The 26,951-nt window shown below is 46.5% G+C and overlaps 1 protein-coding gene across 5 annotated transcripts; it reads left to right on the forward strand.

The window, feature by feature from the left end:
* Nucleotides 1-326: 326 nt before the first annotated feature.
* Nucleotides 327-25,208, forward strand: MIX23 (mitochondrial matrix import factor 23). 5 transcript variants are annotated; one of them, XR_011338243.1, is made up of 7 exons: nucleotides 327-450; nucleotides 2,409-2,534; nucleotides 3,055-3,201; nucleotides 3,783-3,888; nucleotides 6,639-6,698; nucleotides 8,004-8,116; nucleotides 10,275-10,564. XR_011338243.1 is itself a non-coding variant. In XM_069866433.1 (6 exons), the coding sequence occupies exons 1-5, from the start codon at nucleotides 400-402 to the stop codon at nucleotides 6,668-6,670; spliced, it is 462 nt and encodes a 153-aa protein (XP_069722534.1). In that variant the 5' UTR covers nucleotides 327-399; the 3' UTR covers nucleotides 6,671-6,698; nucleotides 25,105-25,208. The 5 variants fall into 5 exon arrangements, 3 of the variants coding, with proteins under 3 accessions (XP_069722534.1, XP_069722522.1, XP_069722544.1); XR_011338245.1 differs by lacking the exon at nucleotides 3,783-3,888; XM_069866433.1 differs by lacking the exons at nucleotides 8,004-8,116; nucleotides 10,275-10,564 and adding an exon at nucleotides 25,105-25,208.
* Nucleotides 25,209-26,951: the final 1,743 nt, after the last annotated feature.

Here is a 26,951-nt window from a genome sequence, read left to right on the forward strand (position 1 = left end):
CCCCCGGCCCGGCCTCTTCATGGGATCCCCGCACCGCCAGGGGCCGCCCGCGTTCTGCGCCTCGCCTCATTCCTTCTCCTCCGCCAGGCCCCTCCTTTGAATGGGGCCCGCCTCGCCGTCTGATTGGCTGCTGCCGGGGGCCCTCGCAGCTCGATTGGCCGCTCTCCCACCAAGCCCCGCCCCCCCGCCGCTAGTCACCCCGCCCTCCACCCTGATTGGCTGCCCCTCGCAGAGCCCCCCCCCTCGCCGCGCGTCACCCCGCTCCGCCGCCTGATTGGCTGCTGCTGGGGGCCCCCGCAGCTCGATTGGCCGCCTTCCCACTAAGCCCCGCCCCCTTGCCGCACTTCACCCCGCCCTCCACCCTGATTGGCCGCCGCCGCGGCCCTCGGCCTTTCCATTATGGCGGCGCCCAGCGGAGCGGCGAGCTGTGAGGACTTCGCTGAGTTCCAGGTAACCCGCGTGGGGCTGGGCGGGGGTGAGGAGCCACGAACGCGGGGACGGGGGCGCGTTTGCTCCCGCCGCCTCCTCTTCCTCCTCCTCCTCGTTCCTCCCCGGGCGGAGGTGGGAGCGGGGGCGAGGTCACCGCGCCTGACGGCTGCCGGGAGGGGGAGCCCGCGCAGAGGGAGCTCCGAGTGCAGGGTCCGCGCCGGCTGCTCTTTAACACCTCGTGTCACCAAAACGCTGCTTTCCATTCAAGTTTGGTGCGAGTGGTGCGCGGTTTCCCGCCTGGAAGCGTGAAGGGGCAGGGATGGGGCCTTCTCGAGTGATATAAGAAGCGATTACTGGCACAAAAAGTGAAATATGTTTTAATTAAAGCTAAAGTTGAGTTGCATCTAAGCAATTGCGTTCTTTGAAAGTCAGACTGAATGTCCCTCTGAGAGCGCGTTTTCTTTCCAGCAGGGTTTCTCCAGGCGCTGCTCCTCCTCTGGAGCTGATAACGCCTTGTGCTCGGTGTGATCTGTGCTGAACAGGTGTCTCTCCCCCTGCAGTCCCTGCTCGCAGCCTTTCCCTGCCTCACACGCAAGGTCGGGCAGAGCTGGCTTCAAAGCTCCAAATTCACAAGCGATTTGGCTGTTGTGAAGTTCATAATAACATTGATATGAGTCCTTGTAAAGTAGTATAGTATGCATAAGGTTTCTGGGAAAGTTTATCCATGTGCATGTCAGCGAGAAATCTGTTCGGTACCAGCTCTTGTCTGTCTGTACGCAGTTGATGGAGATCACTCCTCGTGTTGCTCAGCCCTGATGAAGGCTATTTGCATTCTAAACCAACAAAACAAGTCTTAGAGTGTTTATTTGCTGGTGTTTTCAGTATCATGCGGGACCCACTGCTGGGGTGGACAGGGTCCAGGTTCTTCATTGCCCAGCCCTGCCTGCTCCCCACTCAGTCCTTGGCTGATGGGGAAACACATTGGTGTGCAGCGTGGGCTCCTGCCTGCAGGAATTGTGCATTGGGTGGGATTTTACATTTCTAGAGACCTCAGCACAGCAAGGACGTGGAGACCTTGACAGGCTTGAGAAGTGGGCCTGTGCGCAACTCATGAATTCAAAAAGGCCAAGTGCAAGGTCCTACATTCGTGTTGGGGCAATGGCAAGCGTAAATACAGGCTGGGCAGAGAATGGATTGGGAGCAGTCCTGAGAAGAAGGACTTGGGGGTGCTGGTGAGTGAGAAGCTCAACAGGAGCTGGCAATATGTGCTTGCAGCCCAAAAAGCCAATGGTGTCCTGGGCTGCATCAAAAGCAGAGCAACCAGCAGGGCGAGGGAGGGGATTCTGCCCCTCTACTCTGCTCTGATGAGACCTCACCTGGAGTCCTGTGTTCAGTTCTAGAGTTCTCAGCACAGGAAGGGGCAAGAAGCATGAATCCAGAGGAGGCCATGAAGATGATCAGAGGGCTGGAGCCCCCTTAGGAGAACAGGCTGAGAGAGTTGAGGTTGTTCAGCCTGGAGAAGAGAAGGCTCTGGGTTGAACTTATAGTGGCCTTCCAGTACCGAAAGGCTACTACAGGAAAGCAGGGAGGGGCTCTGTATCAGGAAGTGCAGGGATAGGGCAAGGGAATGGTTTTAAGCTGAGAGAGGGGAGATTTAGGTTAGACATTAGGAAGAAATGTTTTCCTGTGAGAGTGGTGAGGCAGTGGAACCGGTTGCCCAGAGAAGTTGTGGCTGCCCCATCCCTGGAGGTTTTCAAGGCTGGGTTGGATGAGGCTTTGAGCAGCCTGATCCAGTGGGAGTTGTCCCTGCCCATGGCAGGGGGGTTGGAACTAGATGATCCTTAAGGTGCCTTCCAACTAAAACTGTTCTGTGATTCTATGATCTACTTAATCCTTCTGTAAAAGCCTCACGCAACGTTTTTTGCAGTAAGTTCTCCTCAGAGATATAAGTAAAGACTTCGATTTTCTATTTAATACAGGAGTTTCTCAGGGTGATGAGGACAATTGATGACAGAATCGTTCACGAATTAAACACTACGATTCCAACAGCTTCCTTCGTGGGGAAAATTGATGCCAGCCAGACGTGTAGAGAGCTGTACCAGTCTGTGAGTGTCCACTCCTTTAACTTTCAGCTCACTTCCTATGTTCTGTTATGTGCAGTGGCCAGTAAAGCATCCTCAGCTTCTAAGGAAACCACTGCCTTAGCATATTTGTGCTTTATATGTCCATAACTGGCATGCTTGACTTTTATATGTGGCTTAGCCCCATGTATATAACAGGTACTTCAGTTTAAAACCATGTGGGGGACTTGTTCTGCAATGCTTTTCATGTGTACTTTAGGCTTCCGTGGGTGGTGTTAGCCCAGCCCTCTTCTTTCTTGTAAGAATGGCGGCTATCACACTTCAGCACTACTTTGCAACGCTCTAGCTCATGTGTATCTTTGTCTTTTGATCCAATTGGTAGCTGCTGCTTGGAGTAGTTTTGCTTCCAACATATAGATTTTCAAGTCAAAGGAATTCCTGTAGGCACAGCAATACCTTGACTTTAGAAAGTCTTTCTTTCAACTCGGATTTGTCTATTCTTTGCTGAACTAGTTGTTGTGACTTATTCTCTTCTCCCACTTAGCTGATGGATGCACACACCAGCAGAGAGAGAATCATCAAAAACTGCATTGCTCAGACTTCCAGTGTAGTGAAAACCCTCAGAGAAGAGAGGGAAAAGGCAGAGGATAACGTAGCGTTGTTAAAGCAACTAAGGAAAGAGCAGACAAAGGTGAGTGGGGGAGCTTTTTAGAGATCACTTTAGAGAGGAAGAGGATTGTCGCTTGTCATCATTGCCCTGAGAAGTATCATTCTTGTTCTATGTGTTAACTGGAGTTGCTGTTCTCTACAAGAAGCTGTTGGGCAACCTTGAATCCAAACTTTTTGCTGTTTAGTTTTTCTTAGATTAATTTTTTTGAGCACCTCGTGATGGTGTGAGAGACTTCTGGGTGTATATAAGGAATTTTAATGTACAAATGCTCTCTCAACCTTCTGATCTCTGGATGGAAAGTGTACTTCACAAGCAGTGAACAGAGGTGATCTAGATGGAGTATCAGAAGGGGAGAAGGGAACCTCACTGAAGTTCTTGCCCCTATTCCAGGGCCTCCTTAGTAGGGAAAAGAATACTGCATGCGTAGGTCTAGGAATGGAATTTTGCAGGGATGTGAACTGTTCCATTGATTTCTCTTCCAGACCTGTTCTATGTGGCTCATGTTCACTTTACATTTTTTTTTTTTCCACACCCTATGCTTGCAGCACGTGTCAAATACGACTGCTTGCTTATTACTTTTTTTTTTTTTTTTTTGCATACAGTGGCCAGGTGTTTCTGTTGTGTTCAGCAGTTTAGTGAGCCTTCCTCTGATGAGGGATGTCTTAACCAGGGCTGCTAGACCAGGGCCTTTGAGTTTCCAATGTAATGGTGAGTTCTTCTCGTAACAGCCAGATGTCCCACCATCATATATGTACATCTATATGTATGGGGCCTACAGGAAAGCTGGGGAGGGGCTCTTTATCAGGGGGAGCAGTGATAGTGTGAGGGGGAATGATTTTAAACTGAAAGAGGGGAGATTTAGACGAGACATTAGGAAGAAATGTTTTTATATGAGGGTGGTGAGGTGCTGGAACTGGTTGTTGAGAGAAGTTGTGGCTGCCCCATCCCTGGAGGTGTTCAAGGCCAGGTTCGATGAGGCTTTGAGCAGCCTGATCTGGTGGGAAGTATCCCTGCCCATGGCAGGGGTGTTGGAGCTGGATGAGCTTTAAGGTCCATTCCCACCCAAACCATTCTATTTTACATATATATATATAAAAAAATATATATACATATATACATTATATATTATATATATTAATATATAATTATATATTTTATATATATTAATATTATATATTATGTATTTATATACATTTTACATATATATATAAATATATATGGACCCATATCCTGGGTGCAGCTTTCCCTGCTGCAATACTATTAAGACCTCAAAATCCACTTACCCCTTTACTTCCAAGAGGAGCCTGTTGTAGCCCCTCTTGCAAAAGGCAGTTGAATGCTGATGTAGTAAGAGTTTCCTGAGGGAATGACTTAACTCGAGGATCTGATTTTTCCCAGGCATTGAGTGAACTGTTTGTTCATGTGTTCTTCAGAGAAGTGCTCTGTCATGAGCTCAGGTTTAAAGAACCAGGTGGCAGGCGAGTGCCTGCCTTTTATTTGTGAACCTTCACTTACAGAACTGCTAACAATTATCCATATTAGCTTGGAAAATTAGAATGGTAAATTAGTATTTTCTACAAATTTTGTTTGCAGAGCCAGTTCTTCAAATCATTGAGTTGTTGAGCCCAAAACCTATCACTGAAACCACTAGGAGGATCACAATGATTGGAGGTGATTTCAGATGTTAAAAGCAATCCATGATTTGGGTACATCCCAGAAATCTTATAATGAGATGACCTCAAATTTGACTTTGAGTTGGTTTTTTTTTTGTTTTCTGCGAGAGCTGTTTTTTTTCTACACTTCAGATAAGCTCTCTTGACAGAACACTTCCTACATTTAAGTTGATGCATTTCAAATGTATATTCACTTGGTTGCAGTACAGATCTGTTTTCTCTTTCATTTGTGTTACTCTCATCTTGCTGATGGAACAAATTGGAGGACTTTGTCTAAAATTATTACTTCTGGATTGTAGAATAAGAAAACTTGGGGTAGTGTCAGTATGGCAGCCAATTCTTTTAATCCACTTACATTAAAACATCGTTTGATTATTGTATTAATTTGTTATTGCCTTAGTTTACTTGAATGAAGTATCATAAAATATCCAACCAAATAAATTCTGGAAATCAAAAACATACAGCAAAATGATTATTAGATTTATCAAGTGAATTAGTAAGGCTTGTTGACATGTCAGAGTATGTTTTAAAAACAACAAGCCCCTCCCCCATATAGCCACGTTGACACTATATTGCTGTTCAGGTCTGCAACTAAAAGGAAAAAGCTAAAATAGTAGTTTTGCTTAGCCTTGGTGTCAAAGGTGATTAATGTGACAGTCCAGATGCTTGTAGGTCTATTCACATCCTCCAGCAGGAAAAACCCTTCTTCAAACTGCCATGGATCTTCTGAGTGGTTATTTTAGAGAGACTGATCGTGGTCATTTAATCACCCTGTGGATCTGGTATTGTTATTTCAAACAGTTTGGGGTCTTATTGGGTAGGTAACATTTTATGCAGCAGCTGTATTAGCTACTTGTGTCTCAAAGTCTCACTTGGAAACTTTTTGATGGGATTGCTCCTTTGACTTACACCTGTTCACCAGCTCTCCAGTTGGAACCATGTATTTAAAATGGATAAACTCTCATCCTTAGTCTGTTGTGTTAAAGACTCCAGCAAAAATATGTCCAAAATGTAAGCCAAAATGGCAGATGGGTTCTTAGATCTCCTGCTGTTGGGCCTTGTGGTGGGGTCAAACTATTGCAGGCCTCCTGAACACAGCTGTCATGTAACATATTTCTTCCAACCTGGTCATTCTATGATTCTGTGATTCTATATATTAACTGGTTCAGATAGCATGAACATGCATGAACATACATGGTCTATTCTTGTAGACCCTTTTTTTGGTCAGTGCATGAAGCAGATGGCAAACTAAGTGGTGGGGATCACTTTATGATCTTAATTCTAAATCCAAAATCTGAGAACTGTGCATTCAGTCCTATTTTTTTGCTGCCAGCTCTCTATAGAAGTCTAATGTATGTGTTGAAGAAAAACAACTCAAAGCTGCAGACCTAGCCCTGTCACTGGCATTCCCTGTGCTGAGTGTTTGAATTAGGCATAGTTATCTCTGTGTGTGGAGCCATTAAAATGTTAATCAGTTAATTACTAGCAAATTTTGATGGGCAATATTTAAGAAGAGCATTGATAATCAGAAGCTGCTTCTACCAGGCTTGCATTGGGAGTCTGCCTTCACCATGCCTCTGCAAACTTCATCTGCCCTGTGTACTGGCTGAAGGCAAAGGCCAGACTTTCAGGGTCATTATACATCGTGCCCTTCAGTTTGCACCATCAGATTGGATGCACACCTGGTACTGGGGTTGTGATCTAGAACGCTGCAGTGCTAGTAAATGCTAAAGGTTGCAGGGAGGCCTGTTTGACAATAACCTCTTTATCTGTTCCTTTCTGCAGTTAAAATTGATGCAGTCGGAGCTGAATGTTGAAGAAGTGGTAAACGACAGAAGCTGGAAGGTACTTAGTCATTTAAAGCAGTGTTGATGTTTTGTCCCAACAGAGAGTCCTGCACCGAGGTGTGGGACTGGTGCCTTATGAGGAAGGTTAATTAGAAATAGGTGAGGGCAGCGCTGGGGTAAATTTAACATTTTCCCACTTCTGGGTGCAGAGATCAAAGCTTTTCAGTTGCATTGCAAAGGAAAGAAAAGCGACTCATTTAGAGGGGAGGAAAGACTGTTGAGTACTCCCTGTGCAGATCCCTTTCTTCGTAGACTTTTCTGTGGTGGCCTGCCTGAAAAGCTTTGCCTAGCCTCTGATAAGGTCAGAGGGATGACTCTTTCAAATTTGTCTCTTTGGTACTGATCGTGCTTCTGAGTAAGCAGAGGCCAGATGAAAGTGGAGCTGGAAAAGTTGAATCTTTTGATGCTGTAGTTTCTGCAGGCTGGACTGATGCTCCCTGGTGCAAAGGGCAGGCTTGCCATTGCACTTCTGTGTCGAGAGAGGGGGCAAATCATCCTCTGCGTTGATAGCTCCAGATACTGTCTTGTTATAAAGTCAGCTTAATGCTGAGCTTAAATTCTGAGGTGGCTATATTCTGTCCCTGCAGCATTTCACAACTGGCATCCTTTTCTCATTTGTTATAGCTTTTTAGAGCTTTCAATACCATGTAGAGAACCTCTTTTCCTCTCTAAATGCAAAAAGGATTTTTGCAAATAGCTAGTACTAGCTGCATCTCCCTTTTTAATCTCAACTTCAAGATTTTAGTCCTCTAAATTGCATCAGCATAGATGCAATACAGCCTGTGTATTCTTGGAGGTGTAGCCACCACAATATAGCTCAACGCAGGCTGCTTAGATAAGCATCTACACATTTTTCCAGGTATGCTTTACTGTCAATAGTGCCTTTGTATTGTCTGAAAAATTTATTCATGGCCTGAATCTTAATTAAGCGTAAAGCCAGCTTAAATATGGCTAAGCAACACCACAGCCTTACTGACATGCTGCAGGCCACCAGCGGCAAACACTTCATGGCAACTCTGCTGTCAGGGAGTTTTCCCCCCATCCACGCTCTCTGCATTCTGAAGCCCAAGGTTGGTACCAAAGGTAGCGCTGATGCCTGTTATTTCCTGTAGCTGCATGAAGCTTTTGCTAGTGATAGAAATGGCCATTTTTTATCTGAAGATGGAGAACGTTTCATTTATAAATAGTGAGATGCCTGTGATGCAGGGATATCTTAGAAAGCTAGTGTTTAAAGTAGGGCTTGAGGAGAAAAGTATTTCTGGGTTTTATGTGCAGCTCTGCTATTGTCTCCATCCGAATATAGGCATAAATGGCTCCTTTAGCTGCCTGTAAAAGCATGTCACTGAAGGAATTAGACCCAGTCATAGTTGTGGACCGAATGCAGTTTGTCACATGGAAGTGGTTATTGGTTCGCAGGTGAGGACCTCCACTCTTTTTTACTGTTGTAGACTTTTAGTTGGAAAATACACTTACCTATTTACATTAACCTTAAGCAGTTGCAAACTGATTGGAAAAAATCTGTTTAGGAAACAAAGTTAGTTTCAAACACTTACTCTTGGTAGTGGTAGCACTAGTGACAACACAGAGAGATGCTGCTTTATAGATATGCATGCAGACAAATTCTGTTTGGCTGATACTAAACAAGGAATTGACTTCCAAAACAGGACACTTGCATCAGTCTCTGTGCAGCATCTCCACGCTGAAGTTTATTGTTGGAGTGTTTTGTATTAATACATAAATAGAGCAAAATCAAACTTCTACATAGTAAGTTGAATATAAAAGTTTCTCAGGTGCTGTTTTTCCTGTCTGAAAACTAAGAATAGCACTTCACAGGTAGATCAGTGGAGGTAGTTGACCCAAGTAACACACTGAGATCTGTGGGTTAATGATCCTAAAAGTAGGAGGCAGTATTAGTAATGCTTCATTCAATATTGATATTCCTTCCATAGGCTGCAGAGGTACTGTTAAAGAAACCTTAAAAATCTACGTGATAGCAAGCTGGAAGCTGCTATTTTTTTTTTTTTTATGAGTTGTTTGATGGAAGAGACCCTTACAGTCCTTTTTTTTTAAGTATATTTCCAGTACCCCTTAAGATATATATGTCCTTAAAATGTTTCTGATAGACAATGGACAAAAATGGTCCAGTTTGCTTAGTATTAAAATGCTTCTGAGTGGGAACACTTTGTGCCTCTTAATTTCCAGTTTCCTTCTAATGCTTCTCTGATCTCAGGCCTTTACATACACTTAACTCTTCTAGAGGTTTCCATTGCATGTGGTAAATGTAGCGGGACAGGCTGTCTTTGTGCAAAAGAAAAGTGTATCACAACTTTTGTTTTCTACAATATGAAACAGTTTCTGGTATGTGTTGTTCCTTAGAGTCAATTAAACCTGACAATAAGTGGAAAATGACTGAAAAATTGTTAAGAATCAATGCTAAAAACAATTCGTACTGCAAACATCACTTTTGCTGAAGTTGTCATAGGTTCTAAATTCTAAATAAGGAGATCATTTGTATCAGTAGAAGATTCTAGGAAGGTGTGGTTTAAAATAACATGTAAGTGATGCATAACTTCCCGAAAATTACAAGACCATTCGCTTTGCGTGTGAAGCTAATGGGAGAGTTCGTGAAAGTTGACATCATGAAGAGCACAGGCATTTGGATCTGAAAAGTCTCTGGACAGCTTGGCAGAATGTGCTCTTGCAGGAGTGCTGGATGGAGAACCTATAACCACCAGTGCCTCAGCTTGGTGCTAGGTGGTGCTCGTGTCACTTTTCAGGACACGTGCTGGACAAAGTTTGGAGCCAAAATGATAACTGACTGAATTGCTTGTAAAGAGCACCTCTGACTTTGGTGTGGGCCTGTGTTGAGCTTTGCATTCAGACTGCCTTACTTTATCCAGTCACAATTATTGGCTCTACTTAGGGTCGGCAGCCTGTTTGACAAGGCCTGTGGTTCCAGCTAAGTGAACAAGATCTTCAGCCTCTGCTTCTGTGTGTATGGCACCATACAAGGAGCCAGAGGTGAATGAGGCAAGAGCAGTGTGTCCCTTGCGATAGGAGAGCTGTCAGCATCCACTGTCAGATAACTACAAGTGTGAGCCCTAACATGTCTTTTTAGCTGTCACAGCAATGTGAAATGCCTTTGCTGAGGAAAGAGAAGAATATAGTATCCAACATAGAATGCCAGATAGCACTTAACTGAACACAGCTGGTCAGGAGCCTCCACTGATAAATTCCCTCCTGCTTTACTAAACTAAAATAAAATGAAAGGCATCATCATCTCTGAGGATAACAGACTGTTACGATTATGAGCCCACCTTATCTGAGGGAGAGCACTTTTAGTGCTGTCCAGGCCCCCATCATCAAGCTGCAAACTTTGGATTCCCTAAAGCCAGGTGAGAAGGTGAGAATGGAGACAGAGTCCTTGGGTAAGTGCCACTGACTGGTCCAGCAGGGCTGGATGGCTTGAGATGGGTGCTACATGAAGAGAGAGTTGCCTGAACTAGCTCTGAAGTTCTGCTCGTCTCCTGGATGGGGACTGATTTGCTTTTGCTCTTCTGTTTTGGTGTCTCAGGTATTTAATGAGCGTTGCCGAATTCACTACAAGCCTCCAAAGAGTCAATGATGTTGGGTATTTTCCATCAAGGTGATCCATAACCGTGAGAGCCAAACTGGAAAGAGACCTTGGGTGAGCTCGGGACCCTCCAGAACCAGTAGAACCCAGCCTTGTTTTGTTTTGGACCTACTGAGCGGAAATGTCAAGGTTGAAATGATTTTCCTGTAATTAAGAGAAAGCAACTCATCTTTTGTACAAAATATGTGAACAAATGAGTTTTATAGTATTAAAATAATTTTCAAATGGAATGTGGAACTGGCATCTTTCTTGGATTTCTAGAGCTTCAGCAGCCAAGGAAGGGAAGCAAAAGTAAAAACCAGCTCTAAGGAGGTAGGACAGGGCCCTCCCTGAGCTGGTGCCGGCCAAAGACTCGGGGAACAATCCACTAAAATCTGAAAGGCAATAACAGTACGAGGTTCATCATCCTTGAAAGGAAGAAGCTACCAGCCTTGTTCTGAATTGCTCAACAACAGCAGCAGTGGTTCAGAGTTCCGTGTGGGTGCTGACAGGCAGCATCTATTGTGTTCTGTATTGTTTTCCGTGTTGCCAAGTTCTGGATTTTTCCTTGAAATAGGGAATGTGATGTCGATTAAAACCACTTTGGGTTGGTGATGAAGATAATCTCATTTAGGAATGAGACAGTTAACTATCCAGTGACCCTATATTGTCCCTTCTTCTGAACCTTTGCCATTAAGGCAATCGGTGAACTGCATTTGAACTGAGAAAATAGGTGTGTCTGCCCGATCTTGTCGATTGTAGCCATAGTGTTGTATTTAGAAAGCTCTACATGCAACAGACCTGCATTGACAGAGCATTTAAAAGAAGACTTTGAGGGTGTAAGTGTAATATTCAAACTTCGTTTTTCCCCAAGGTTCTGCAACTGCTCCAAGCAGAACTTTACTCCAGTTGGAGCACTTGTCTCATTTGTGAAGTATCCGCATTGTTTTTCTGCAACTCTTGAAGCAGAAAACGTTTGTTGTTGAGCTGTTAAATTCTTATGATTGTTTATTCTCAAAGTCAATATCAAATACTGCTCAGAACACTGGGCTTAATTTTCAGCGATGTAATTTCCACAGGAGATGGTCCACTACTGAGATCTTGGGAACTGTTAGTTTTGATTTCAAAGCTGGAGCTCTAATACTGATCTCTAATATGGATGCCTAAAATACTTGTTCTGTCCAGGGCCTGGATCTACAACTGCGAGGACAAAGTGTCCTTTGAAGCCAATGTAAGAAACTTATGCCATTGAGTACACAGTGGGCATCAATACTCTTGAAATTTAAATGCGTATTGTATTTCTGCATAAAATAGAGATGGTAATGAGAGTTAATCTCTGTGCTCCTCTGTCCATCCAGATGTTTGCTGAGCTGCTGTGGGAAAGCTTCTTCACTTAAGCAGAGGCAGTAAAGAGTGACCTGGGAAATGGAGGTGATAAATATCCAGGGTTGTTTTTTTTTTTTTCTTTTAGTAGCCCAGCGAAGCATTTGTTGTAAGAAAAATGTGTAAAATAAGCCAAACATAGCATATGAATGTAAGGTCAAAGAATTGGATCTATACAAATCTGTCTATGAAAAACTCCTGACGGCATAAGAAAGAAGACTTCTGAGTCCCAAGCATCCCTTCTTCAGGTGTTCGCAGCTTGTCTCCAGGGGGTTGCACTATGCAACTGAATTACTCTGTTTAGTTTGCTCTGTGGACAGAGGGATGTCTCTGCAGTACGTGGCCAACCACGTGAATTGGAGGCAGTTTGAATATTGCTGTAGAACTTAGTGGAACATGAAGGTAAGTGGAATAGCATTCCATGCTTTAGGGCATGGGGAGGGAGAAAAAGGCTTTGTTATTTTTGAGTATGGAAGATCTGCCTGTGAAGTGGGATGTTTTGTGATGGTTTGTAAATGGCATTGGTATGAGCTGTGGACCGTACTAAAGAAAGGCAGGTCAAGTCTCTGTGTGTGCTAACCCTTGCCCATCACAGGATCATGTCTGTTCTGTGATTGACTTCTGTTTCAACTTTACCACCAAGGTAGTCAGACAATTATTGGGCTGCTTGATGTCCTACATACATCAAATAAAGGACCTCACAAATACCAGGTTTTCATCCTTTCCCCCATTCTAACTTTATTTCTGCAGGTGAGGATACTAGAACCAAAAGCCTATCAGAAGCCCCTGTCCAGAGCATGGATCTCCTTTGGGTGGCTTTCTCCTCTCCTGGGCTTTTCCATTGCTTGGGAGTGGTGATTATAGTTGGGAAGATCCTGGTTCCTTGGAACATCTTGTCAAGTCTGCGCATCTTATTTCCTCCTGTAAAATAGGAAGGGGCATGTTTTTTTGGCAGTGAATGCTATTGTCTTCTTCAGGCTGTAGGTGCTCATGACTGATGAAATATCATAGAGTCCACTTCTGCTGAAATTCAGGTTTCTGTTAATTCTAGGTGATGGGCAGTGTTGAAAATTCTTTGGATTCAAGGTGGGGAGCAGGAAGAAAATTGTTTTGCAGGTCAGCATGTTGAAAGTCAGGGCTGTTACTGTGATGATGATGAGAAGATCCTTGACTGGTACATGGTGGGCTGTGAAGACCATGTGTCATCTCATCCAGCCACTGTGAAATCAGAAGATTAATCTCTTGACTTTCACAATCATTTCTACAGAAGTGGATTCATTATTACCAGTTACTGCCCTCTTTATTTATTGCCTTGAGCAGTTTTATGAAGTACGTGCATATACAAGCCCAGAGACATCCGGCCTGCAAGCTGCAAGGATTTGTTTCTTCACTATTGTTATAGTACATAGTTTACAGAATCCCGGTGTTGTTCTCCCAACGCAGATCCATCAAGTTAACAGCAGTATGGATATGTGAGGAGGAACAGCTACCTGTGCAAATGGTGAGTGTGGGATCGAATGGAGTGTAATATCAAGCATGTCTCAAATACTAAAGTAGAGACACCCACTTACTTGTGGATGTGGTGCAGGAGATGGAACAGAGGTAGCTCTTCTCTGCAAGGCAGCAAGCCTAACGCTGTTTCATTGCATCCAAAACTTAATGGAGAGACGTATAGGTGAGTGTTGCCTAGGACAGTCTGTTGCCACTGGTCATCGTTGGTAGCAGGTCTCTGAAATATTCGGGTATCTAAGACACTTCATGATGTCTGTGTGCAGGATGAGTACTGCATGCCAGTCTTAGAAATAGCACTGGGGTTTGGGGCAGCCATTGCCAGTCCCTTGGAAAGCAAAGAGGCTGATTTGCTGGTGTAAACTCGAGCATCGGCTTGCTGATGGATTGTGTTGAGTTCTCGTCCGTTCTGCATAACCCAGTGCGTGCTAAGGGGGAAAAAACAGTTGTTCTGCTTTGAAGTCAAAACCCAGAAAATACAGAGTCCACACAGCTTTAACTGCTTGAGTTTCACACCTAGAATTTTCCCAAGGTTAGAAATGAACCCTGCTAGTCTTTGTGCTCCGTGCATTTCTCACTAATCAGAATCCAGAGTTGTGCAGAGGGGCAGCGCTGCCTTGGGGATCTCATCAGTATCCCTTCCTAGGGCAGTCAGTGAGGTCTACATGCCGGTGAGTGAAGTTTATCAAATATCCTGGTCTAGCACAGGTGCTGCATGGGTGTTGGTGCATCCTGTGGCCTCAGGGAGGTGAGCTGGTTTCCAGTCATTTAGCTCCTCCACAAATTGGGCTGTGAGGGGCTCCTCATCTGTAGGGATGAAGTTGGAGAAACTGGCAGACTTGCAGCTCTAACCCTTCCCATTCCCTTTTTTCCCAAGAACTGGTAACATTTTTCTCTTTCTTGAGAAAGACGTGGTCTCAGGCCTACAAAGGCATGTTGTCTGGTCCCAAAACACTGCTGCCCTGGTTCAGGTCCGTTGATTTTAGGGCCAGTGCAGTCCCAGTTTCTCCATCTCGGGTCCTTTGTGCCAAGAACAGGCCTTCAGGTTAGTTGTGAAGTACTTGTTTACAGTCTTGTTGCATCACTTGTCTCCTGTCAGGGGGGCCAGTGGGCTGGTTAGGACACTGACCAGCCCGTGCTGTGCAGTCAGTGCTGCTCTGGCCAAGGACAGGTTTGTTTCCAGCAGATTCCCTGATGCTGATTCCAGCAGAAAAGCCATTCCCCCTGTGCAGCACACATTCTCATTTCATGCCCTCGGCCCTTAGCCAGAACCCGCTGTCTATGGACTTCAGACTGTTTGGTTTGTTGCTGATTCTGTCACCTCGGCTCTGGAACTTCGTTCCTCCCATTTGCTGGAGAGGCGGGTGGGAGGAACACGAAAAGTCGCATTCATTTGCTCTTTTTCTGGAAGATGTTTTCCTGAACTCTAAAGAGGGAGTTCTCCATTAGCAGGCAGAGCTGCTGAGAGTTGTGGGCCTTTCCTCAGTAGGTTGTGTGTGTTTTAGGCTCTCTGATTTCATACATTGTCACAGCACAGCAAATTGGAACTCAGCCTGAGGACCTGATGCAGAGTTAGAGTGAAATTTTTAATTCCTTCAAGCATATCATCCTCTGAGTCGATGTGTATTGATGTTTGTTTCTGTGTCACGTGCTGCAGAGTTACAGCCTCCCTGATGGTTATTTCTCTATTTTCAATCCCCTCTTTTCTTTGTTTGGTTTGGCTGGTTGGTTTGGATCTTTCTGACAACATCATTCCTCTTCTCCTAGAAAAGCTTGCTGATGTATTTTAGCAGCTTCTTGTGAAGCAAGAATTAAGAAATTGCTGGGTGTGTTTTGCAAGAGAAGGCCAGAAGGCCTTGCTCAGTGGCAGGCTGGCTTTGTGGCAGCAGAGCAAACATTGCACGTGACTGCTGTATCTTAACCACACTGGTGTGCAGACATTTGCCTGGTCACCCATGATCCTCACTTTCCTCCTGTTTTCATTTCTAGATTGAAGTTGGTGATGAAGATTATGTCCACATGCTGGTGTATCAGGCCCCTCCGGATGGAAACAAGGTCCTGAACTTGTCCAATATTGGCCTGGCAAAAGCAGAGACGATCCTCTGGAATGCTGAGGCATCATGGGAATGCTGCCGCAGTTGCGCGCACTCCGTGTGGATTCTGCCTGTGTCGGTAAATGCAGCACAATAAAATAAGTTTTGAAAACTATTTCATGGAATCATAGTATCATAGAATCACTAGGTTGGAAATGACTCACTGTATCATCGAGCCCAACCATTCCTAACAGTCACTAAACCATGCCCCTCAGCACCTCATCCACCCGTCCTTTAAACACCTCCAGGGATGGTGACTCAACCATCTCCCTGGACAGCCTGTTCCAGTGCCCAGTGACCCTTTCTGTAGAATATTTTCTCCTAATGTCCAGCCTGAATCTCCCCTGCTGGAGCTTGTGGCCATTCCCTCTTGTCCTGTCCCCTGTCACTTGGAGAAGAGGCCCGTTACCTCCTCTCCACAACCTCCTTTCAGATAGGTGTAGAGAGCAATAAGGTCTCTCCTCACCCTCCTCTTCTCCAGGCTAAACAACCCCAGCTCTCTCAGCCACTCCTCATGAGACTTGTTCTACAGCCCCCTCACCAGTTTTGTTGCTCATCTCTGGACTTGCTCCAGAGCCTCAACATCCTTCTGTGGTGAGGGGCCCAGAATTGAATTCGAGGTGCGATCTCACCAGTGCCAAGTACAGAGGGAGAATAACCTCCCTGGACCTGCTGGTCACACCGTTTCTGATACAAGCCAAGATGCCATTGGCCTTCTTGGCCACCTGGGCACACTGCTGGCTCATGTTCAGTCGGCTGTCAACCAACATCCCCAGGTCTTTCTCCTCCACGCAGCTTCCCAGCCAGACTTCTCCCAGTCTGTAGCACTGCACAGGGTTGTTGTGCCCTAAGTGCAGGACCCGGCACTTGGCCTTTTTAAACCTCATGCCATTGGACTCTGCCCAGCGGTCCAGCCTGTTCAGATCCCTTTGCAGAGCCTCCCTACCCTCCAGCAGATCAACGCTTCCACCCAGCTTAGTGTCATCCACAAACTTGCTAAGGGTGCAGCCAATGCCTTCATCCAGGTCATTGATAAATACATTGAACGGGGCTGGACCCAGCACTGAGCCCTGAGGAACCCCACTTCTCGCTGGCCTCCAGCTGGATTTAACGCCATTTACCCCCACTCTCTGGGCCCGGCCATCCAACCAGTTTTCCACCCAGGAGCGTGTGCGCCTGTTCAGTCCAGATGCTGGCAGTTTCCAAAGCAGAATGCTGTGAGAAACTGTGTCAAAGGCTTTACTGAAGTCCAAGAAGACCACATCCACAGCCTTTCCCTCATCCAGTAGCCGAGTCACTTTGTCATAGAAGGCGATCAGGTTAGTTTGGCAAGACCTGCCTTTTGTGAACCTGTGTTGACTGGGCCTGATCTCCCGGTTCTCTTGCATGTGCTTCATGATAGCACTCAAGATCACCTGTTCCATGACTTTCCCCAGCACTGAGGTGAGCCTGACAGGCCTGTAGTTCCCTAGGTCCTTCCTGCGACCCTTCTTGTAGATGGGCACAACATCAGCCAGACTCCAGTCCAGGGAAACTTCCCCAGACATCCAGGACTGCTGGAAGATGATGGAAAGGGGTTGGGCAAGCACATGGATTTGTCCTCCTGCTGCATGCCATGTCTAGGTCTGCTGCCCGGCTAAGGCTCAGGTAGGCTCTGAAATGCTGTTCAAGGCTGTTTCTGCCACCTGAGGTACTAGAGCTGTAAGACAGGGCATATTCATTCCAGCTGCTCTGTCCGGCAGCTCTGAAGACAAAGCTTGGGCCTCCTCAGTCTCCTTTAGGTGTTATCAGGCTGCCTACTTCAGCGTGTGGCTTCTTGTGTTTCGTTTACATGTGAAATACAGACCATTGGCCATTCCTCAGAAAGTGCTAGAATTTGCGGCAAGGCTGGGCTGAGAAGCCCAACTGTGTTCCCCTGTGGAAGTTCAGCTTCAGTGATGGGAACAGGGCAGGGGTTAGGAATGAGCTCCTTGAAGAAGCTGAGACAGTTGAATCCCAACACTCAGCCCTGGGAGCAGGGAGTGACTGCCCTGCCATCAAGGCTCTGCTTCAAGGGAAACTTGTGAAGCTCATGCCTTTTTTTGTAGTAGCAAACACCTTCAGTGTGAGCATTCTTCAGGTGAGGTCTGAAGTGACAAAGATGGAGCGCGGGTCCCAGGGCTGAGTGTTGGGATTCAACTGTCTGAGCTTCTTCAAGGAGCGCATTCCTAACCCCTGCCCTGCTCCCATCACTGACCTAAAGGAGACTGAGGAGGCCCAAGCTTTGTCTTCAGAGCTGCCGGACAGAGCAGCTGGAATGCATGTGCCCTGTCTTACAGCTCTAGTACCTCAGGTGGCAGAAACAGCCTTGAACAGCATTTCAGAGCCTACCTGAGCCTTAGCCGGGCAGCAGACCTAGACGTGGCATGCAGCAGGAGAACAAATGTCTTTCAAAACTTATTTTATTGTGCTGCATTTACCGACACAGGCAGAATCCACGTACTGTTTGCACAAATGAGGTAACATTCCCATGATCTCTCAGCATTCTAGAGGATCATCTCTGGTTTTGCCTGTCCAATATTGGACAAGTTTAGGACCTTGTTTCCTCTCCGGAGGGGCCTGAAACACCAGCAAGTGGACATAATCTTCATCACCAACTTCGACCTAGAAATGAAAACAGAAGGAACATGAGGATCATGGGTGACCAGGCAAACGTCTGCACACCGGTGTGGTTAAGATACTGCAGTGACATGCAAGGTTTGCTCTGCTGCCACAAAGCCAGCCTGCCACTGAGCAAGGCTTTCTGGCCTTCACTTGCAAAACACATCCAGCAATTTCTTCAATCTTGATTCACAGGAAGCTGCTCAAGTACATCGATAAGCTTTTCTAGGAGAAGAGGAACGATGCTGTCAGAAAGATCCAAACCAACCAGCCAAACCAAAGAAAGAAAAGAGGGGTTTGAAAATAGAGAAATAACCATCAGGGAGGCTGTAACTCTGCAGCACATGACACAGAACCAAACATCAACAAACATCGACTCAGAGGATCCCTTTCCCTTTCTGTTCTGCTGTAAATGATCTCCTCTCTGACTGACCTCTTATCATATACTCCATCCCTCCTCCACGCTCCTATGCCCAGCTCTGGCAACTACAGCTTTGACTGACCTGGAAAGTCCTCCAATGGAAGAAGGCTCCAAGGAGCTGGGCAAGAGGGATGAGGGAGCTTTCCTATGCCATGTGGTGTCCCTCCCCCTCCTCTGGATGCACTTTATACCCCTGGAAGAGCTGCTGCACCACAGGGCATTAGAGGGTCTGTAGAGGTGTTGGTCACATAGCTGCATCCAGGACAGGATCACTGCCTGGAACCAAACATCATGGCAACTGGACTCACCTCTCTGCCTTGCAAGGACCTCACCTTACCCTGCTGGCTCACCAGCAGCCCCTGCATCACAGCTAGAACTGTGATGCCAAAAACACTGGGTGCCAGCAGAGAATATGCCGTTTATTCATATCCTTGTCCTGTATGGATGTTTCCTTAGCGCATACTACTAGATGGTTTGTCCCATCCATGTCCTTCAGAGAGGAATTCATTCTACCCAGTAGGATCTTCTCCCTTCAAATCAACCAACTTTATCTCAAAACAAGCAACCTACAGGCAGTCCAGCCTTTGGACAAGCTTCAAACTCAGCCCTTTGCACAGAGACTTCATCTTCAGAGAGGCTGCAACTCACCTTCTTAGCAATCTCCTGGATTTCTGGAGTAGCTGGAATTGGATCAAAGTAGTGGTCAGTCATGATTGTGACAGGTAATGTCTCTGCAATGAGGGGTGTTTCTGAAGACAGGCCTTCAGCGCAGTCTGAGCAGAGGCACTGGGCACCTGGTATATATACAGGTGTCGTGGGATCATATGACTGGTAAAATAAGGAGCCAGTCTCTGTGCTTAGGAAGCACATCAGAGTCACACCCTGCATTTCCCAACATCATTCTGACACAAGCACACAGTCATTTCCTCAGTGCGGGTCCTATTCCAGTTGCAATAGCCTTCCAAGTGGGAAAGAGAAGCTGACTGTATGTTCCTGAGTGACTTTGCTTCCCTCTGCCTGACCAGAAAGGTGCCAAGGGAAACACCAGAACCAGAGGGGAAACCATAAAATACATCCTAGGTTCAGGTAAGTCCTGCCAATAAGTTATTCCTGCTTCTTCCCCATCAAACCTACAGCTGCCTCCTGGCAAGCGCAGGAACAACTGAACATGCAGTACCAGTGGCATTGTCATGGCAACGCTAGTGCCCATTTCCCAGGGAACAAAGCAGAATCCCTCTCACTCCAGGAGCTGCGTGTGCACAAGAGCTGTTCTCATTGCAAGGCGCTTGGAGGTCATTATCAGAAAGCTCCAAATCAAGCAGCCAAATCAGTCAAATAGAAGAGGAGTTTGAAAATAGAGAAATAACCATCAGGGAGGCTGTAACTATGCAGCACGTGAGAGAACCAAACATCAACACACAACGAATCAGAATATGACATGTTTGAAGGAAATGAAAAAATTCACTCTAACTCTGCATCAGGTCCTCAGGCTGAGTTCCTATTTGCCGTGCCATGACCATGTCTGAAATCAGAGAGCCTAAAACACACACACCCTGCTGAGGAAAGGCCCACAACTCTCAGTAGGTCTGCCTGGTATTGGAGAACTCCCTCTTTAGGTTCAGTAAAATATCTTCCAGAAAAAGAGCAAAGGAAAGCGACTATGATTGGATTCGATGATCTGGTGGGTCTCTTCCAACCTGGTTATTCTATGATTCTGTGACTTTCGATGTTCCTGCCATTGGCTTCTCCAGCAAATGGAAGGGATGTTGTTCCAGAGCCTGGGCCAGAGGAGCAGCAACAGACCAAACAGTCTGTCCATAGACAGTGGGTTCTGGCCGAGGGCCGAGGGCATGAAATGAGAATGTGTGCTGCACAGGGGGAATGGGAAAGGTTAGAGCTGCAAGTCTGCCGTTTTCTCCAAATTCATCACTACAGATGAGGAGCTCCTCACAGCCCAATTTGTGGAGGAGCTAAATGACTGAAAGTGCCAGCTCACCTCCCTGAGGCCACACGATGCACCCAGCACCCATGCAGCACCTGTGACAGACCAGGATATTTGATAAACCTCTCCACTCACTGGCATGCAGACCTCACTGACTGCCCTAGGAAGGGATGCTGATGAGATCCCCAAGGCAGCACTGCCTGCCCCTCTGCGCAACTCTGGATTCTGATTAGTGAGAAATGCACGGAGCAAAGACTAGCAGGGTTCATTTCTAGCCTTGGGAAAACTGTAGGTGTGAAACTCAAGTAGTTAAATCTGTGTGGATTCCATGTTTTCTGGATTTTGACTTCAAAGCTGAAGGACAGTTTTTTCCCCCCAGCATGCACTGGGTTATGCAGAATGGAAGGGAAATACACACTGGGGAAATCAACCGTCAGCCAGCTGATGCTCGAGTTTACATGGGCAAATCAGCCTCTTCACTTTCTATGGGGCTGGGAATGGCTGCCCCACACCATACTAAAGAAAGGCAAGTCAAGTCTCTAGTGTGCTGACACATGCACATCATAGGATCATGTCTGTTCTGCGACTGAAATCTGTTTCAACTTTACCATCAAGGTAGTCAGCAAATTACTGGGCTGCTTGGTGTGGTATGTGAATCAAATAATGGACTCACAAATACCAGTTTTTCATCCCTTCCCTGATTCTACCATTCGGACTGTTGAGTTTAGGGCCAGTGCTGCCCCAGTTTCTCAATCTTGGGTCCTTTGTGGCAGATAAGAGGCGGGCAGATCCTGGCTCTTTGGAACATCTTGTCAAGTCCGTGCATCTTATTTCCTTCTGTAAAATAGGAAGGGGCACATTCTTCTGGCAGTGAATGCTGTCTTCTTCAGGCTGTAGGTGCTCACGACTGATGAAATATCGTAGAGTCCACTTCTGCTGAAGTTCAGGTTTCTGTTACTCCTATGTAATCCTAGGCAGTGTGGAAAATTCTTTGGAATCAATGTGGGGAGCAGGAAGTGAAATGCTTTTTGCAAGTCAGCATGTTGAACGTCACGGCTTTTACTGTGATGATGTTAATGACAAATTTCTCAATTGGTAGATGGTGGGCTGTGAAGACCCTGTGTCACCTCATCCAGCCACTGTGAAATCAGAAGATTAATCTCTTGACTTTCACAATCATTTCTACAGAAGTGGATTCATTATTATCAGTTACTGCCCTCTTTATTTATTGCTTTGAGCAATTTTATGAAGTAAATGCGTGTACAAGCCCAGAGACATCCCGCCTGCAAGCTGCAAGGATTTGTTTCTTCGCTCTTGTATGTACTATGGAATAGTACATACCTTACAGAATCCCAGTGCTGTTCTCCCAGCACAGATCCATCAAGTTAACAGCAGTACGGATATGTGAGGAGAAACAGCCACCTGTGCAAATGGTGAGTGCAGGCTGGAATGGAGTGTGATATCAGACAAATCTGAAATACTGACATGGAGACACCCACTAACTTGTGGATGTGGTGCAGGAGATGGAACGGGGACAGCTCTTCTCTGCAAGGCAGCAAGCCGAGTGCTATTTCATTGCATCCAAACCCTAATGGAGAGAGGTATAGGTGAGCGTTGCCTAGGACAGTCTGTTGCCGCTGGTCATCGTTGGTAGCAGGTCTCTGAAATATTCGGGTACCTAGGACACTTCATGATGTCTGTGTGCAGGATGAGTACTGCGTGCCAGTCTTAGAAATAGCACTGGGGTTTGGGGCAGCCATTGCCAGTCCCTTGGAAAGCAAAGAGGCTGATTTGCCGGTGTAAACTCGAGCATCGGCTTGCTGACAGTTTGTGTTGTTTTCCCTTCCAGTTCTTCTGCTTTGAAGTCAAAACCCAGAAAACACTGAATCCACACAGCTTTAACTGCTTGAGTTTCACACGTAGAGTTTTACCAGGGTTAGAAATGAACCCTGTGAGTCTTTGTGCTTCATGTATTTCTCACTCATCAGAATCCAGAGCTGCGCAGAGGGGCAGTGCTGCCTTGGGGATCTCATCAGCATCCCTTCCAAGGGCAGTCAGTGAGATTTGCATGCAGTGAGTGGGGAAGTTTATCAAGTTTATCAAATATCCTGGTCTACCACAGGTGCTGCATGGGTGCTGGGTGCATCGTGTGGCCTCAGGGAGATGAAGCTGTCACTTCCAGTCATTTAGCTCCTCCACAAATTGGGTTGTGAGGGGCTCCTCATCTGTAGGGATGAAGTTGGAGAAACTGGCAGACTTGCAGCTCTAACCTTTCCCATTCCCTTCATTCCCAAGAACTGGGAACATTTTTCCCTTTCTTCAGAAAGACTTTGTCTCAGGCCTGCAAAGGCATGTCTTCTGGTCCCAAAGCACTGCTGCCAAGGTACGGGACCTTTGAGTTGTAGACTTGCAGCTCCGACTGTTCCCATCCCCCCTATGCAGCACTCATTCTCATTTCAGGCCCTTTCTCAAAACCCACCATCTATGGACATCAGATTGTTTGGTCTGTTGCTGATTCTGTGTTCCAGGCTCTGGAGCAACATGCCTCCCATTTGCTGGAGAGGCGGATGCAGGAACACCGAACCTTGCTTTCCTGTGCTCCTGAAGTGAGAGTTCTCCCTTAGCAGGCAGGGCTGCTAGAAGTTGTGAGCCTTTCCTCAACAGGTTGTGTGTGTTTTAGGCTTTGTGATTTCATACATGGTCATGAAAATGAGTGTGTGCAACTGTAACTGCAGAATGAATGCTCCTGACTGTACTTTCTGCCACTGGTACTGCATGTTCAGTTGTTCCTGCGCTTGCCAGGAGGCAGCTGTAGGTTTGATGGGAAAGAAGCAGGAATAACTTATTGGCAGGACTTACCTGAACCTAGGATGTACTTTTTGGTTTCCCATCTAGTTCTGGTGTTTCCCTTGGCACCTTTCTGGTCAGGCAGAGGGAAGCACGGTCACTCAGGGGAAAATACAGTCAGCTTCTCTTTCCCACTTGGAAGGCTATGGAGAGAGTGCAATTGCAACTGGAATGGGACCCGCACTGAGGAGATGCTTGCTTCTGATATGCAAATCAGAATGGTGTTGGGAAATATTAGGTGCAACCCTGATACATTTCTTAAGCACTGAGACAAGTCATATGATGCCATGACACCTGTATATATACCAGGTGCCCGGTGCCACTGATCAGACTGCGCTGAAGGCCTGTCTTCAGAAACATCCCTCATTGCAGAGACATTACCTGTCACCATCATGTCTGACCACTACACTGATCCTGCGCCTGCTACTCCAGAAATCCAGGAGATTGCTAAGAAGGTGAGTTGCAGCCTCTCTGAAGATGAAGTCTCTGTGCAAAGGGCTGAGTTTGAAGCTTGTCCAAAGGCTGGACTGCCCGTAGGTTGTTTGTTTTGAGATAAAGTTGGTTGATTTGAAGGGAGAAGATCCTACTGGGTAGAATGAATTCCTCTCTGAAGGACATGGATGGGACAAACCATCTAGTAGTATGCGCTAAGGAAACATCCATACAGGATAAGGCTATGGATAAACGGCATATTCTCTGCTGGCACCCAGTGTTTTTGGCATCACAGTTCTAGCTGTGATGCAGGGGCTGCTGGTGAGCCAGCAGGGTAAGGTGAGGTCCTTGCAAGGCAGGGAGGTGAGTCCAGTTGCCATGATGTTTGGTTCCAGGCAGTGATCCTGTCCTGGATGCAGCTATGTGACCAACACCTCTACAGACCCTCTAATGCCCTGTGGTGCAGCAGCTCTTCCAGGGGTATAAAGTGCATCCAGAGGAGGGGGAGGGACACCACGTGGCATAGGAAAGCTCCCTCATCCCTCTTGCCCAGCTCCTTGGAGCCTTCTTCCATTGGAGGACTTTCCAGGTCAGTCAAAGCTGGAATTGCCAGAGCTGGGCATAGGAGCGTGGAGGAGGGATGGAGTGTATGATAAGAGGTCAGTCAGAGAGGAGATCATTTACAGCAGAACAGAAAGGGAAAGGGATTCTCTACAATTGTTTGTGGTGACCCCAACTGCATTGCTGAGGAGCAGTATCACTGTTCCCCCTGCGCTGGCACAAGGAGTGGAACGAGCAGCACTTGGCTCACACTCCACTGCAAGGGCTCTGGTATAGTTTTCTAGGGAGAATATTCTTGTGGACAGGAAGCTTACATTGGGGCAATCCTGCTCTGCCTCCAGCTGGATAACAGTCTGGCCCTTAGATGATGCAGTTCTCTGGGATTTTAAGCTCTGCTTTGAGGTGGAGCAATCCCTAAGATTTGAGTGAAGCTGTGAAGAACATCTGCAGGCCTTGGGCATCCCAAGCTCTATCTGATCTTGGGATTACATGATTATTTCCTAATGCCTGTGCCTTTCCTGGAGTCATCCTTCATAAGCTGGGGAATGTTATTTCTTCAGTCTCCTTGTCCTACAGCTGTTCTATGGCTTTTTAGGTGACAGAAATAAGATGTTGGTTTACATTCACTACAGCTGTGTTTCTGTAGAGAATTGCTGTCATCAGACACAAACAACTGTAATAAAGCAGGAGCTGGTTCATAAATAATGATGGTGCCGGAGTTTAGCTGGGCAGCTTGTGGGTCAGGGGGCAGGTGCCTGGGAAGTCCAGTCCTAACAGAGTTTTAAAGAATGCTGGAGGCAGTGCTAGGAACGAGGGCTGGAGGTGTTGATGGAATTCTTTTGGGGGGTCTGGGTTTCTTTCCTATAAGGACGTGTTGTTTGAAAGGAGGCAAATTGGAATGGTAGATGTGAAAGAAAATTCTGTGTATGAACCTGCCAAGCATTTTCCCCTTTCTTTTTACAGGTCAAGCCACAACTTGAAAAGGCAGCGAGCAGGACCTATGGCATCTTTCTTGCTGTGCTATATAGGTCTCAGGCAGTTGTTGGGACCAACTACTTGATTAAGGTTTGTATTCATTATAGGAGGGGGTGTTCTGTAGTTCAAGAACCTAGGTGACTTGCACAGGGGCTTACAGCAAGCAAGAGACGCAGCTGTTGTGGAAAACCACCTCAAGTGACTAATGGAGCTTTGGGCTATCTGCAGATGCTTCTAAAATTCCTCTGTTTGGCACTACTGTAGTACACGAATAGAAAAACTTAATAGCATGTGCACAGTGCTCCTCACATGTGAATGTTCACTTCTTAGGACCATCAAAGAAGTCATAAGTCCACCCTCCTGTTTCAAGGCCCAGTAGCTTGTTATCACCTTTATGTCCTCCGGGTGTGTTTGTCACGGCAAATTGGAACTCAGCCTGAGGACCTGATGCAGAGTTAGAGTGAATTTTTTAATTCCTTCAAGCATGTCATCCTCTGAGTCGATGGGTGTTGATGTTTGGTTCTGTGTCACATGGTGCAGAGTTACAGCCTCCCTGATGGTTATTTCTCAATTTTCTTTGTTTGGTTTGGCTGGTTGGTTTGGAGGTTTCTGACAGCGTCGTTCCTCTTCTCCTAGAAAAGCTTATCGATGTACTTGAACAGCTTCCTGTGAATCAAGATTGAAGAAATTGCAGGGTGTGTTTTGCAAGTGAAGGCCAGAAAGCCTTGCTCAGTGGCAGGCTGGCTTTGTGGCAGCAGAGCAAACCTTGCATGTCACTGCAGTATCTTAACCACACTGGTGTGCAGACATTTGCCTGGTCACCCATGATCCTCACTTTCCTCCTGTTTTCATTTCTAGGTCGAAGTTGGTGATGAAGATTATGTCCACATGCTGGTGTATCAGGCCCCTCCAGAGAGGAGTCATGGTCCAGAACTTGTCCAATATTGGCCTGGCAAAAGCAGAGATGATCCTCTGGAATGCTGAGGCATCATGGGAATGCTGCCGCAGTTGCGCGCACTCCATGTGGATTCTGCCTGTGTCGGTAAATGCAGCACAATAAAATAGGTTTTGAAAACTATTTCATGGAATCATAGTATCATAGAATCACTAGGTTGGAAATGACCCACTGTATCATCGAGCCCAACCATTCCTAACAGTCACTAAACCATGCCCCTCAGCACCTCATCCACCCGTCCTTTAAACACCTCCAGGGATGGTGACTCAACCATCTCCCTGGGCAGCCTGTTCCAGTGCCCAGTGACCCTTTCTGTAAAATATTTTCTCCTAATGTCCAGCCTGAATCTCCCCTGCTGGAGCTTGTGGCCATTCCCTCTTGTCCTGTCCCCTGTCACTTGGGAGAAGAGGCCCGTTCCCTCCTCTCCACAACCTCCTTTCAGATAGGTGTAGAGAGCAATAAGGTCTCTCCTCACCCTCCTCTTCTCCAGGCTAAACAACCCCAGCTCTCTCAGCCACTCCTCATGAGACTTGTTCTCCAGCCCCCTCACCAGTTTTGTTGCTCATCTCTGGACTCGCTCCAGAGCCTCAACATCCTTCTTGTGGTGAGGGGCCCAGAACTGAACACAGGATTCGAGGTGCGATCTCACCAGTGCCAAGTACAGAGGGAGGATAACCTCCCTGGGCCTGCTGGCCATGCCATTTCTGATACAAGCCAAGATGCCATTGGCCTTCTTGGCCACCTGGGCACACTGCTGGCTCATGTTCAGTCGGCTGTCAACCAACACCCCTGGGTGCCTCTCCTCCAGGCAGCTTTCTAGACAGATTTCTCCTAGTCTGTAGGTCTGCACAGGGTTGTTGTGCCCTAAGTGCAGGACCCG

This window comes from Phaenicophaeus curvirostris, chromosome 1 (genome assembly GCF_032191515.1).
Source record: "Phaenicophaeus curvirostris isolate KB17595 chromosome 1, BPBGC_Pcur_1.0, whole genome shotgun sequence".
Classification (NCBI taxonomy): domain Eukaryota; kingdom Metazoa; phylum Chordata; class Aves; order Cuculiformes; family Cuculidae; genus Phaenicophaeus; species Phaenicophaeus curvirostris.

Bases quoted from the DNA above. Each gene is read 5' to 3' on its own strand.
- MIX23 (XM_069866433.1), top strand. From the start codon at position 400: ATGGCGGCGCCCAGCGGAGCGGCGAGCTGTGAGGACTTCGCTGAGTTC. The intron at 451-2,408 runs GTAACCCGCGTG...TATTTAATACAG, and splicing joins AGGACTTCGCTGAGTTCCAG to GAGTTTCTCAGGGTGATGAG. The intron at 3,889-6,638 runs GTGAGTTCTTCT...TCCTTTCTGCAG, and splicing joins TTTGAGTTTCCAATGTAATG to TTAAAATTGATGCAGTCGGA.